A 15,626-nucleotide genomic window follows, 5' to 3' on the forward strand; every position below is an offset into this window, starting at 1 on the left:
TTTAGTTTCAATTTCTGCTCAGAAGAGTGATGTCAGTATTCTAGCAATAATGATGACATCCCATTATTGTAAATATGCAAATGTACACATTACTTTGAATTATACTTGATTGAATTCTATGTACATGTGGTTCCATATTCCAAGTGCAAATTTTCAACGGTGCAGGTTTATAATCAAAGCTGGGTTGAACAAATGCTTTCTGGCTTCTGAAAGCAAATGATAAAAGCATGTTCTAAAAGTGAATACACTAAAGTTACAAGCAGGTGACCAGTTCCAGTTCATTTTTTTCCTTTACGTGTGATGAACTTCATGAAACATTAATTCCCGAGGTATATTTGTTTCTGGACCATACAGCTTACATGCTCTTCTTTCAAAGGCAGCTACCATCTGCTTTACAACTTCATCGAAAAACAATGTGGCAAGCTGAGAATGTAGAAGTGATCGAAATTCAAAAGAAATCTGTAGAAAAATGTTAATAATTAATTTAGGGAAATCTTTCTTTCACTAATCTCTACTTAGGGTAGTGGTGTTCACACTGTGAAATGAGCTATTTGGCCCAGTATCTAAGGCAAAGCTGTATTGGGTCTATATAGGTGAGATTTTTTAAACACCTCTCAGAAGAGGGAGTCATATTTACTGCAAAGTCTTTGATGAATACCATGTTTATCACTCTGGCTTATTAATTGGTAGCGTTTAGATCTATCCTACCTCCCAATAGGAAGTAAGGAAGAGAAGCGATCCTTCTCACAGGTATCCCAATAAGAACTAACAGCAAGGAGATGAAATTGATCCACAAAACAGATGGGGCAGGTGGTTCAATCTTAAAGTAGACAGTGATCTAGAACTTTATATCCCCTCAAGATATCACTCAGGCAAGGTTTGAGAAGTAGTATTTTAAGGACCAAATATCCACTAAGTTTTAAAGCTATTTTAATTTTTCATTTTGAAATAATTTAAGATTTATAAAAAAGCTGCAAAAACAGTACAAAGATTTTTCATATACTCCCATATACCCATCACCCAGATTCCCGTTTTAATGTATTCTATAAACACAGTGCAATTATTAAAATCAGGAAATTAACAGAGGAAATTAATACTACTAAATAATAATGGTACTATCTAACCTACACAGGGCTTATTCAAATGTCCCCAACTGCCCCATTAATGTCCACTAATATTTTAATGAAAGCAATTTAAGAACTGGGAACAGCATATAGGAATTTATGACCATTAAAATTATGACCATTTCTTAAATGTAATGCCTGAGTTGCAAATATAGAGAACATATATATTCTGCTGGCAAAGAAAAAGCCACAAGGGGCTTTAACTTTCCTATAGCTGTGATGTAAACAAGAAAATACCTTAGTCCCTAGATTCGAAAAACATATTTGTCCCTTTATGTCTGCATCATAAGATGCAGATCAATGTGTAAATTTCATTTGGTGTTAATAAGTTATTATTAAGTTGGTAGTAGAGTCATAGCATATGTCTTATAACCTATGGACTTGTAAAAATTGCAAATTAGAGAAGGAATGATTATTCAAGGTCTCAAGAAATACAAAAGAAAAAGAGAAATATTGATTAGTATTTTCTTATAAACTTAGTGCAGAAAAAGGTAGTCCATACTCAAAAATTTGAGATTTTAAAAAGTGTTTTTCAGTAATTGCTATACAAATAAGATTATTAATTATGGCATCTGGGTTCTAATAAATGGATTATTTCTTCATTATCAACTTTACCTGATATTTGGAACAAATAAAGGGCTTTATGAGATACTTACTGAAAAATCCAAGGTACAAGTTCTTGGGTAGCCAGGAAGACCTGGGCTAAAACGCCAAGCAGTCTCTAAGTGATTGAAAAGCTTCCCATCAGTACAGGATGCCTAGAAAATGAAAAAATAAAACTTCAATAAAATACCATTTGGATTATTCAGAATCTATTATTAAGAATGACTCCTTTGAAAAGTAAACATTTTTATAGTCAGACCACAGGTGGTGAAAACATCTCATTTTTAGCCTGGTACTAGGAAGTGACCTCTTACTAATATAAGCCATTCTCTTCCCCTGGGATCCTCAAGGTTGCCAGTTATTCTCTCTTCCATTGCTATCTATCCCCCACTGTGCTACTTAGAGTTCTCTCCTCCAGCAGCAAAATAGGGAGTGATTTTCTGGAAGTTTATTTCCAGCTCTGCTACTTATAAGTGATCCTGAAAAAGTTAATTCCCTATATCATATTTCCTTAATCTGTAAAATGAGTATCATACATATTTTGCACCATCACTTTGAGATGGCTAAAACATTTATAAGGTATAGGGCACAGATCCCTATGACAATTCTTTCTTCTTTCCTACACAGACTTTTCTCTTATTATTCTTTTCACTCATTATTCTTTCTTTCCAGAGGCCTCTATGGTTCTAGTTTTCACAAAAGTCTGGCCCTGACTCTTGTGCCTGACTCACTGCTTTCTGATCTGACCTCTAATCTCTTCAGTGCTCACATTTACTTTATGTATGTGTGTGTACACACTGAAATACAATACTTTGTGAGATTATTTGCAGAGCATCCTATTTCCCATTCCATATCACTAAAAAATGCTGATTGAGAACCACTAAAGAGTTGCCTTCTGCAGTGTGAAAAATGGTAGCCAGAACCAGTGATTAGTCCATTGTTAGGGTGGGTTATGACCTTGATTGAAGTTCAGCTGCTTTATTTACTATTCAAAAATGCTATCTGGGCCTTATTACACTAGTAGAGAACTGACCTCAAGATTACATATTACTTTCCCTCAGCAGATGATTTTAAAAATCCTGTTTCAAAGTCTACACCCCCCTCCTCAATTAAGGCCTAAATTTTCAGCTCTTTTGGCATGTATTAGAGCCAATAAATTATTAAGCACCTCTTTCCCTTTTCTCTTTGATAATTTATTCCCTCAAGAGTTTACATTGACCCTCCCCTGATGTTTATAAACTACAGATTAGCAAAATAAGAACTTGCATAGGTAAACTCATTTTCCCCAAAGTAAACAATCATGTTTTCTTCCCTGCCTATAGCCTCCCTAAACATAAAATTTCTCTGACCATATCTGGATCTTTTCACAGATATTCAACCTGGGAGCCAAAGAGTTAAAAATCTGTTGCCGTTTATTCCTCACTTCCCCCTCTTTTTTAAAAAATATGTATTTATTGATTTGAGAGAGAGGAAGGGAGAGGGAGAGAGATAGGAACATCAATGATGAAAGAGTCATTGATCAACTGCCTCCTGTACGTCCCCTACTGGGGATCGAGCCCGCAATCCTGGCATGTGCTCTGATCGGGAACTGAACCTCGAGCTCATGGATCCTAGGTCAATGCTCAGCTGCTGAGCCACATCGGCCAGGCGGAAAATCTTTTAAAGCAATTATACTTTAACCCATTTTATATAATCAATATTTCAGGAGTATTTTTAAAATATAAAAACAAAACTATTACCTTTACCAAATGTGGTTTCACCATAGTTACTATAGATGTATAGCGCTCCAATACAGGTGGAAACCCAATTTCTAATCGTGTTTTGCAGTATCCGGATCTCCTTGATATTATATCAGATTTTTTGCACCAAGGAACAAAATGCTTATAATCCTCCATTCCTGCCACTACATCATACATTTCCTGCATAGAGTATCTTTAGGGGAAAAAAAAGAAGAAGAACTGTTAACTGCATTTAGTTGTATGGTATACATATATTTTAGTTTTTTAAAATTGATTTTGAGAGAAGGGAGAAAGAGAGACAGAGAGAGAAACATCGATTTTTCCACTTACTTATGCATTCATTGGTTGATTCTTGTATGTGCCCTGACTGGGGATTGAACCCGCAGTAATGTATTGGGACGATGCCCCAACCAACTGAGCTACCTGGCCAGGGCCAAAAGGGTATTTTTTAATGTGACAGAATAAATCTTTACAGATGTGTAAATTAATTTTTATAATCATGAAATGAGGCCCAAAACAGAGTGTGTGAGTGTGGGGGGAAAGCTACCGTCCCCAGGTTTTCAGACACTTTGAAAGAAATGCCAAAATAAGTCCCAAGAAGTATGAAACTCTGTAGCCTAGAAGCTAATTGCCATAAAAGTAGTCTATAAAGATTAAGAAAGCAGTACAGCATAGTAGTCAAGAGGATGGACTTTGTAGTCAGAAAAGACTGTGTTCAAATAGCGACTCTAAAACATAGTAAGCAGAGAATCCAGAAAAAAGAGGCATGATAACCTACAGAAAAGAGTGTGCTGTTTTAGCAGAACTATTATTATATACAAACCCTATAATTCTCCTCTCTGAATATTCTTTTCTTTTGTTTATTAACGGTGCAGCAATTTTGAAAAAAGTTCTTGCATACATCTCCTTAGGCAAAACTGAGGTATGTAGTGGAAGAGTTCTGCTCATCAGTATACCACAGGAAGCTAAATATCTAAAAAGACAAAAATTAGGTGATTTAGGTTGACCTTAAAAATTAAGAGGAAACACAAATTATAGAGATTGTAACATAACTATCACACTTTAGAAGGCTCTGCAACTTTACAATATTCCTGAAATGCACACATACACACACACACAAAACAAGCCTCTTAAGCACCTTGAAGAAAACTAAGAATAACAGCTTGTAGTTAGGGTTAGAAGCTTCTGGCACAAAAGGCATCTCTCCCCAAACCCCAAAATGTTGGCTTTGTCTATAGTTAGGTTACAATAAAATCTTGCCATACACTTGCTAGAATATATATCATACATTTTTCAATTCATCTTATCTACCCAGGTTGTTTTCCCAGCTGGATCTACAGGAGTTCCTCAATTCTTCTTTTTTAAAAAATTTATCTTTATTGTTGAAAGTATTACAGATATCTCCCCTTTCCCCCCATTGATCCCGTCCATGAGAGAGGAAGGGAGAGAGAGAGAAAAACATTGATGGGAGAAACATTAATTGGTTGCCTCCTGCATGCACCCTGACTGGGGATCGAACCCGCAACCTGGGTATGTGGCCTGACGGGGAATCCACCCTGTCACTTTTAGCTGTGCTGGATAAGCTTCCAACCAACTGAGCCACACCGACCAGGGTCAGGGATCCTTAAATTTTTTTTTAAATTCTCACCACAGGATATTTTGTCCATTCATTTTTCAGAGAGTAGAAGGGAAAGAGAGAAACATCGACGTGAGAGAGATACATCGATTGGTTGCCTTGCACGTGCCCTGACCAGGATCAGGGACTGAGCCTGCAAAAAAGGTACGTGCTTTTGGCTGTAATCAAACCGGGGACCCTTCAGGCTCCAGGCTGAAGCTCTAACCACTGAGCCAAACTGGCTAGGGCAATTCTTGATCTACTCTATTAGATTTGAAATTAGGTGTAACTCTCAGATTGGAGATCTGGTGACCCTGTCAGAACTGTTGTTCTGTCATCTTTTTACCTTCTAATCTCCCATTTCATGCATATATGTAAAAACATATGCCTATGTAATTAAAATGTTAATTGTTTAAGGTATTTCTAAATACAGATGTCTGATATACTCGTCTGCCTAAATATTTTTAGCCTTTCCCTAATAAAATTGTTGCATAACTATTTTACACTACTATTCATGCATGTGTTCACACACTTATTGAGCTCCTATTATGTGCTAGGCACTAGGGACATATTGCTGAATAAAACAAACACGAACCTTATGAAGATGACATTCTAGTGAGGATTCCAAAAATAGTGCTAAAAAAGAAATGGGGCTGGGGACACATAATTAGGACCTCCCTTAGATGGGGTGGTCTAGGAAGTTCTCTGAGGTTACATTTCAGCTGAGATACAATGGATAAGGAGGAGTTAGCCATACAAACAGAGAAATAGGTATATATGTACATAATAAATGTGTGTACCTATATGTATATGCATACAATACAATACAACACAATACCATACCATATATGAATGAAGAAGAGAAGTAGATAGGAGATATTCCAGACAGCAGAGTCCAGAGACTAAAAAAGACTAACAGTGTCGCAGCAGTATAACAAGTGAGGGGGAGAGTACTATGAATTCATGTTAAAAAGTCAGGGTGGAGCTAGATCATGCTGGGGATTATAGGCCAGAATAAAGCAATTAGGAATTTATTCTCAATGAGAAGCCATTGAAGAGTTCCAAGTAAGACAGTGTACTTCATTAAATCAAGGCTTCAAGTTATTTTTTTAAAAAAGGAACAGGATGGCCTGGTGAAATAGCCTTGTTATCAAATATAAAATTTGATTTCTATAAAATGATTTATATATAAATAACATTTCTTTAAGGACACTGACATCCTATAGTTTGGCTGGGGAGGAAGAGAAAATCAGTCGAACCAACAATGGTTGAAGAAATTGGGAATATTCAGCCAGAAGAGAAAGGATGATTGCTGAAAATAAGGCTCCAAAATGTAAAACAAAAGCTCAATTAGAGGGAGACAAATTTGGGCTCCATAACACAAGAAAGAACATTTGAACAATTAAAGCTGCTTATAAAAAATTAGATGGACTTATTCTAGAGGCAATGAAATAGAGATCAATGAAAATAGTTAAGCGAAATGCTGCATGACCATTTGTTAAAATGTAATGCAAAAGAATTCAACATATGAACCGTATAAGTGAACTTATTGGCCCCTTTCAAGAGTTTAGGATTCTTATATACCCAGCTGTACAAAACAGTTCAAGGAATGAAATGGGGAAAACATGGTAAAACACGATTGCTTTGTGAATTCCAAGTTTACTAAGACATCACAAGTCGTATTTGATTTTATAAAGAATGGTAAGAATATATTTCAAAGATATCTATGATATTCTTTTTTAGTCAGGAGATTTTACATAGACTCATCTCCTAGAGAGCGTAAGAGTGTTATGCAAATCTTATTTTATATACTTAAATTATACTTAAAATTTTTTTTTTTTAATATATCTTTATTGATTTCAGAGAGAGGAAAGGGGGGGGGAGAGATAGAAACATCAATGATGAGAGAGTCATTGATCGGCTGCCTCCTGCACGCCCCCGACTGGGGATCGAGCCCGCAACCTGGGCATGTGCCCTGACTGGGAATCGAACCCCGATCACCTAGATTCTAGGTTGACGCTCAACCACTGAGCCATGCCTGGCTGGCCATGCAAATCTTATTTTAAAGGCAAAGATAATATTAAAAGAACTACACTGTGCTTTTTTTTTGGTAAGCCTATAGTTTGCTTTAAAGTGGGATTATACCAATAAAAGTGAATGACAGGTATTCTGCTAAATGAAGTAGAGCAGTGAAAATAAAATAATTAGGCAGCTAATTTAGCTTCCTCTTTTAAAAAGAAGCCACAAAAAATAATTTAGAATCTCTGTTAGCCACACTGATTACAAAAACCAAATTTGGTGTACAAAATGCCTAATTATCTGTTTCCCTTTTAAGATATTCTTAGATATCTTTAACTGCTAAAACAATTTTACTTATTTTCCCAATTTTTTCTATTAGATACCTTGTTAACTATTATAAGAAGCCAATTATGTGGCAAATATTGTGCACAATTATACTAATTTTCTGATAAATCAATATCAGAAAGGAAAGCTTCTCTGAGATAAACTTTTGTTTTAAAAAGAGGCCCTTGGCCCAGCCAGCGTGGCTCAGTGGTTGAGCACTGACCTATGATACAGGAGATCCGGGTTTGATTCCCAGTCAGGGCACATGCCTGGGTTGCAGGCTCGACCCCAGTGGGGGGCGTACAGGAGGCAGCCGATCAATGACTCTCTCATCATTGATGTTTCTCTCTCTCTCTCTCTCCCCTTCTTCTCTCTGAAATCAATGAAAACATATTTAAAAAAAATAAAAATAAATAAAAAAAGAGACCCTTGCTTCTGAAAAGGTGAACTGAGTGTCTAGTTAGCAGGATGCTTACTTTTAACTATATACGGTTTTGAATTTTGTAGGTTCATGTAATATCATCATTCAGCCCCTCTCAAAAGAAACCCTTACACAATTCCCATTACAATCATAAGCAAAGTACTTGTTTAAAGCAAGCTTATAGTTTTCCTGATCAGGTTGCATACTATGGTTATAATGCCCTGGACAGCACATCTACTTTCATACATTATCAAGAATAATGTATCTTTGCCCTGGTGGGTGTGGCTCAGTTGGTTGAGAGTCATCCCATGCACTGAGAGGTTGCAGGTTCCATTCCCGGTTAGAGCACACGCCTGGGCTGCAGGCTCGATCCTCAGCAGGGAGCATGCAGGAGGCAGCCGATGCATGTTTCTGTCTCATCACTGATGTTCTCTCTCTCTCTCTCTCCCTTCCTCTCTCTCTCAAATCAATAAAAACATATTTAAAAAAAAGGATGTGTCTTCAACTGCAATATGAGAAGCCATACAGTCATATATATGGTTAAACCATGAAATAAAAACTGGAACAGTATTAATCTCAAATATTAGAGTATATATAATACTCTATATTTATTATAATTACATATAACTGTTATCAGAGAAAAATGTATCTTGTCTTCCCCCGTTGTTAGTGGGTGTGGGGTTCTTGGGGTACTGCTGGAAGAAGCATTGCTGGAGGCCAGCATGGGAGGATGAGATATGGTAGAAAGCTTTATTTCTGTGGAATTACATTATTGGGTTTCCAAAGTCCTATTTCCCTTAGTCCAGTCATAGAAGTGTAGCTGGGAATTCAGTAAAGCTAGAAGCAAAGCCAGTGCCCAGAGTTTCCTTTCCATGCTGGAGCTGGGTTCAGTTCAACATCAGGCTAGTTACAGTCCATTAGTCCACTGTGTGTGGGGGTCCACATGGTGGTAGGCCATGTGGGTGAGTGCAGCGAAGCAGGAGTAAAAGAGCCCCACAAGCCCAGAGTCACAGGAGTCCCAAGAGAGCCAACAGCATAAGATAGCAAGCACCTTGTAGTGGCCATGCCCATTCTGGCCAAAGACCTCTATTCCCAGGTGTGACTGACAGGGAGCACCTTCCCTGTCACCTCAACTTAACTGGGCATGTGTCTATCTTTCCCTTCCCCCAACGTTTTGCAGGGAACATGACTATAATGTCTGGCCTTCCTTTTGCTCCTTTCCTATTATTAATAACTAGCTAATTACAACAGCATCATAACTATAGTATCTATTAATAATATAATTATAATAAAAGGCCAGAATCTATTAATATTTCTGACTAGCAAAGAACTCATACACTCTCTTCATTATCATAAACATTAGATATTTATCTTGAAATTTAAGCCTTAATTATATCACTAAAGAAATTGTACTTGTCTTCTTAAAAGCGAGTTTTATTTGCAGCCAACATTTTATAAGAGTAATACAGGCAGATCTAAAGCATGATAGGATATGTTCTGTTTGAAACTACTCTTTCACGTCATTTCCTAAAGCAGGAGTAAACAATATAAGATGATTTTATTTCAGTTTCAACCAATATTTGTCTAAAAGGATGAGTCGGCTGGGTTGTTGGCATTGAAAAAAATTCGTAGAATCTAAATGTCCTGGAGCTCAACTAGATTTGTGATTTCTCCCTCCATCCCGTACTGTTTACAACTGATTTGATTTTAAACACTAACTTTGTCGCGCATAATTAACCGTCATTAGTAAAAAGAAACGAAGTGGTGGAAGTATGTAATTCTTCACGTTCCACGTCCTTCTCCGCCCCCCCCCCCAAAGGAACCAAAATCGAAGGCAGTCTCTGGTTCAAGGTTAGAGGACCTGTAAGTTACAGTGGAGGGGGGAAAAATCCAAGTCCCCTACGTCCGCTACATTTAGTTTTGCAAGAACCAAAGGGCGGGGGCAAAGACCTCTACCAGAAACTGGGAAAGCACGTCTGGTCATCAGGCACGTAGCAGGAACAGAAGGGGGTTCACTGCCAGGCACAAAGTCCCACAAGTCCAGCCGCCTGCAACCCTTGCACGCGAAGGTAAAACTTTCCGACAGCAGCGACAGCGACGGCAGCAGGCAGTCAGGGAGGAGACCGGAAAAGCCCAAAGGCACGGGAGGCCGAGCTGTTTTATCAGCTGCTTCCCAAAGTTGCTTCGCCCCGTGATTCACCGCCTCTCGCGAGGGCAGCGAGCCACAAACACAGGAGGGGCGGCCGGGAGAGGCTGGCGGGCCTCCGGCCCCGGCAGATGAACACGGCGCCCAAGCCCCTCAAATGTAGAGCCCAGGAAACCCTTTCTCTCCGGGTCCGGTTCCGCCTCAACTAATAAACCCGCGGCTCCCCCAACTCAGCAGGCCCCGGCGGAAAACTACAGTGGTCGCAGCGCCCCATTACCTGACGTTCCGCGCAGGCCCCTGCGCCGAAATCGGGGCTCCAGCTGCTGCCGCCGACTTTGGACGACATCCCGAGACCGAGACCACCTTTCTCAGAGCCCTCTGACCGGTCCGAGCTGCCATGATCGACTCACTGAAGCCGGTAACCACCGCCGAGACCAAACTCAAGGCGCCACCCATCTCCGGCAAGGCCGGGTCCAGCCCGGCTCCGACGCCTACCAGCCAATCGGCGGCCCTCCTGAGCCTCCAGGCCCGCCCCTCCTTCCTCTCCGATTGCGCAAAGCCGACGCACGCTCTTACCGCCTTAGGGCCGAGTGTAAGCGCTCACGTCATACTGCCGGCCAATCAGAGGGAGCGCCGGGCAGCCCGGACACACCCTCTCCCCTGGCTGGCCTCCGGGTTGGGCGGCGCGCCCCGGCGCCTCACGTCAGCCTGGCTGACGGTTTACCCTCCTCCCGCGCTGGAACTCTTCCCGGGATTCGCCTACCGCCGCGGTTCTCCGGGTGCTGCTTTCGGTCGCGAGGCCCGGCGCGTGAGCTCAGCTCAGAGGCCGAAGGGAGCCGATGTTCTCTGTGTTAATTATGTAACTGTCCCAACCGGTGAGTGCTGAGCCGGACTCGCCATCGCCCCTGGCTGCCCAGCCTGGCCGTCAGGCTCGCTGTTAATAATTGTCTAACACAGTTCCTGCCGCGCCATCCCCGCGGGTGGTTGTGAGGGCAGCATAAGGAAGGCCACGTCCTCAGGGAAGGGACGTGGGTCCTTGGCGCTTTCTTCCGCGCGGCCGACGTTTCAGTTGGCATTGGCGTGTGGTTTGGGTTTCCCTTACTCCCCACACACCAGACAATTTCGTTTTCACTCACCCATTTTAGGAACCGGTCAGTCATCAAGTCCTGACATTTTTCCCTCCTTTTGTTCCCAGGTCCTTATTTAACCTTTCAACACCATAGTTTCTTTTAAACTGAGGTTAGCAATACTACCTACCGAATACAGGTTTGAGGAGTAAATGAAATTGTTGATTAAATATAGTCAACAAATATTTGGGGGGCGCTTACTCTTTGCCGCTCTAGGTGCTGGATAAACGAACATAAGTCTTTACCGTCAGAGAACTCCGTTTTAGAGAGGGCAAATCATTAATTGTTAGTAATACAATGTCAGGTAATCGTGTGCCGCAGAGAAAAGGGAGAGGAGACGGGAAGGGGCGAGGCGGGTGCTGTTTTAGGCAGGGCGCTCGGGCGGCCTCGGGCGGCCATGCTGACGAGGCCTAACGGACTGAGGCGCTGAGTTACGTGGACGCTCGGGGGGCAGCTACTGCAGGTGGAAGTAAGGGCACGTGCCAAGGGCCCAGGCGGGAACTACTTTGCCCTGTTTTGTGAAGAGCAAGGGCTTCGGATCTCAGCGAGTGAGGGGGTGGTGCCGACTGAGGTCAGAGGTAGCGAGGGCGTAGTCCCAGCGCCTGGGAGGCCATGGTGCCAGCTTTGGCTTTTATTCCAAGTGTGAAGGGACGTTATTTGAGTTTGAGGGTAGACTAGTGACTTGATCTTATTTACTTTTACAGAAATATTAGCTGCTGTGTATGTATGATTGCTATTTTCTACTCTTGCTTTGTTCATTGAGGTCATCCCTTAGTAGACACTTTGTGGAGTGAGTTGAAATCCCCAGCTACAAAGTCTGTCAAACACTTCTCAATACAACACAGGATGTACTTGTCGATTCAGGTGGTTCTGTAGCTGTATCCAAACAGTTCTTTATCAGATTACCTCTAAATTCACAATCCCTGCTCTTCTTGCCTTAAATCCTAAAAATTTCCAGTAATGTCTTCCTTTAAGGCATGTAACTTCCCTGCTCAAAAACCACAGTGGTTACCAGTGCCTACAAAATAGAGGCATTACACTGCCACCTCCGACTAAATTCTATTTCAAACTATTGGTATTGCTAACTAGAAGGCCTGTTACATTTTTTAGTACAATACATGGTGCACTTACGTACTTAATATAAGGCTTCCTTTTATTAAATTCACCAAACATTTTCTCATTCAATTCTTCCCAGACCTATGAAAATACGTACTGAATTGGGCCACCCAATTGAATAGTTTCCCAATTTAAAAAAATTTTAAAGACAAATAAAGGAATCTTGATAATAGATGACAGTGTATGGTACTCATTTGACTTCTCAGCAAAGAATAATATGTCATAAGTTTAAAGGTGATAATAAACTCGTTCAGTTTCAGTAGATGACGGTGCTTCCATAAATTGTGGGTTAAAAGGTCTGTCTATACAATATGAAAAGATTAGTAGTAAATTAAAACAGTCCAGACCTGTGAGAAGCAGTATCTTTGATTCCAAACCAACTATGCTGTCAAATATATTTGACACACCACCACATATTAAATATTCTTGCCAAAATAATTGAATCTGAATCTGGTTAAGCTTTTAGATATGCTAGTTTACAAAGGGAATAGAACATGTTAAATGACACCAAGGGGATACAATCTGCCAAATACAGAATATGGGAAATTCTGTAACACGAATGATCCAATTTCTTCAAATAAATGCCAAGTAAAGAAGGAGGAAGAGGGCACTCTTGTAGATTTAAAAGATTTAAGGGGCATTATTTGGATTTTGCTTTGAACAGACTATAAAAAGACATACACAAGCCTGGGAAATTGAACTGAAATTATTACTTCAGTAGAGAGTCATACTGAAGATCTTACAGGTGAAATATGCCTGTGATTTGCTTTAAAGTAATCCAGGGTGGGCAGAGGAATAGAGTAAATGAAACAAAATCGATCATTTGTTGATAATAATTGAACTGGATGATGGGTACATGGAGAGTTTATAATAGTATTATATCTAATTTTTATGGATGTTTGAAATCTTTCGTAATAAAAACCATATATATTTTTTCTCTCTTTCCCCTTTTAGATCAATAGAATAATCTTCCTAGCATGCTCAATGATTTCATACAGGGATTAGCTTGACTGAATCTGGAACTGAGTTATGGAGATTACTGCTGTTACAGATGTTAGTTTCTGATAAAAATGGGACTTTTGCCATAGCCAGTTTGGCTCAGTGGTTGGAGCTTCGGTCTGAGGATTGAAGGGTCTCCCAGGTTCGATTCCAGCCAAGGGCACATACCTTGTTTGCAGGTTCAGTCCCTGGCCTGGTCAGGGCATGTGCTGGAAGCAGCCAATCGATGTGTCTCTCTCACATCAATGTTCCTCTCTCTCTCTTTCTCTCTCCCTTTCACTCTCTCTCAAAAGCAATGGAAAATATATCAAGTGAGGATTAAAAAAATAAAAATTAAAAAAAATAATAAAACATTATTTTAAAAAAATTGGACTATCAAAGGAGATTAACTAGACAGTTTGCCCTTACTGACTGAATTTGTCAGTCAGGGACCAGTTAGGAAAATTACACCAATTATTTTATTTTTTAAAATATATCTTTATTGATTTCAGAGAGAGGAAAGGAGAGGGAGAGAGAGAGATAGAAACATCAATGATGAGAGAGTCATTGATCAAGTCCACAACCGGGGCATGTGCCCTGACTAGGAATCGAACCCCAATCGCCTGGATCCTAGGTCGATGCTCAACCGCTGATCCACACCCGGCCGGGCTACACCAGTTATTTTAAAACAAAATTTAATATAAGTAAGAACATTGTTAAACAGGGATTGGAGAACTACAATGACAAAAAGAGGATACTGAGATAAGAAAGTAATAGTAACTGCAAGAAGTAGGTACCACCTCATGTTCCCAGGACCACTGGTAGGTTCAGTGATTTTCTGAGGGGATTCAGAGGACTCAACATATAGTTGTACTTAGCTATGATTTTTTTACAGTGAGGATACAAAGCAAAATCAGTAAAGGGAAAAGGAGCATATGGGATGTCTGGGGAGAACCAGGTGCAAACTTCAAGGATCTTTTCCGAATGAAGTCCTAGAATCACACAGGACATGCTTAATTCTTCTGACAAGTTCTGACATGTGTGAAATGTTGCCAACCAGAGACTGTTGCCAACATTCAAGACTCTCTGCCCAGAGTCTGATCACATAAGCACCCTTTATCTCACAAGTACCCAAATTTCAGACTCCATAAGGAAAGCTGGTGTTCAGCATAGACCATATTTGCTTGCACAGTTTAGGGCAGTGAGACAGTCTTCCCTTTAAGAATCTCTGGTATAAAAATTAGATAATATACATACTGGATGTGTTTGTATATGTATAGCATTAATCAATGAATACATAAAACACTCTAACAGTTGAAGAATGAGACAGGTGAGGAGAAACTTTTCATAAGGGGTACTATTTAAATAGTTTGTAATATACATCATTTTTTGGTATTAAAACTAAATTTTATTCAGGCCAGCCAGTGTGGCTCAGTTGGTTGAGCATCATCCCATGCACCAGGAGGTCATCTGTTTGATTCCTGGTCAGGGCACATGGTCAGGCTCAATCCCCAGTAGGGGGCATGCAGGAGGCAGCAGGTTGATGTTTCTCTCTCATCGATGTTTTTCTCTCTCTCTCCCTTCCTTTCTCTGGAATCAATAAAAACATATTTGGCCCTGCCTGGCATTGCTCAGTGGTTAGAGCGTTGGCCTGAGCACTGGAGGGTCTCGGGTTCAATTCCTCATCAAGGACACGTACTTGGGTTGCAGGTTCGATCCCTGGCCCCGGTCAGGGCACAAGTGGGAGGCAAACAATTGATGTGGCTCTCTCACATCATGTTTCTCTCCCCCTCCCACCCCCTTCAGCCTCTCTAAATATCAATGGGGAAAAACATCCTCTGGTGAGGATTAAAAAAAACTAATAATAAAATAAAAAATAAAAACATATTTAAAAAACTAAATTATTCATGACATTGGATTTGGCAGTGATTTCTTGGATATGACCAAATGCACAAGCAACAAAAAATAGATAAATTGGACTTCATCAAAATTAAAAACTTGTGTCAGTAGAGTGAAAAGTCAGTCCATAGTGAATTTGAAAAAGCTGTTTTCCACCAGTGTGTTTCTCCTGTGTGTCTCCTTTACTACTTACACAAAACACCTCACTTCTGGTCACCAAATATGTGGAGGTTTTTCCCTATACTAAGCAATTTTCTGTGATAACAGTTGGGTGTCCTACAGTTTAAGTCAATTCCGACACTATCTACCCAGAGATAACATCAGATACCACAGATTAAGGGCTCAGTTCCACAAGACTGCTCACACCCTACTTCACATTGCCAATTGCAAGTAGTAGGTCTCCTGGTCACCCACATCTTCTGTCCGATTTGATTGTAAGTCAGAGGTTCCCGTGACCCCTGGCTCAGGTTTGATTACTTTTCTAGAGCGGCTCACAAAACTCAGGTGAACAGGTT

General features: G+C 40.3%; 2 protein-coding genes across 4 annotated transcripts in view; one reads left to right on the top strand and one right to left on the bottom strand.

The window, feature by feature from the left end:
- Positions 1-291: 291 nt before the first annotated feature.
- On the bottom strand, positions 292-10,390 carry COQ10B (coenzyme Q10B; the record flags this gene model as incomplete). The annotated part of the gene is made up of 4 exons (XM_081142871.1): positions 292-459; positions 1,781-1,882; positions 3,467-3,659; positions 10,269-10,390. 4 exons carry the CDS (start codon positions 10,388-10,390, stop codon positions 292-294), a joined length of 585 nt encoding a protein of 194 aa, XP_080998997.1.
- SF3B1 (splicing factor 3b subunit 1) overlaps positions 10,056-15,626 on the top strand; it is a 49,944-nt gene continuing 44,373 nt past the window's right edge. For 2 of the 3 annotated variants that reach the window (XR_013999240.1, XM_081143489.1), the window contains exon 1: positions 10,301-10,866. Coding sequence is in view for 1 of the 3 variants with exons in the window: in XM_081143489.1 (XP_080999615.1) it covers positions 10,389-10,866 (478 nt within the window). In the remaining 2 variants the exon portion in view is untranslated. Of the gene's footprint in view, positions 10,867-15,626 lie in introns of all 3 variants that reach the window. The other variant, XM_081143490.1, reaches the window with a different exon arrangement.

This window comes from Miniopterus schreibersii (genome assembly GCF_964146895.1).
Source record: "Miniopterus schreibersii genome assembly, chromosome: 7".
NCBI lineage: Eukaryota > Metazoa > Chordata > Mammalia > Chiroptera > Miniopteridae > Miniopterus > Miniopterus schreibersii.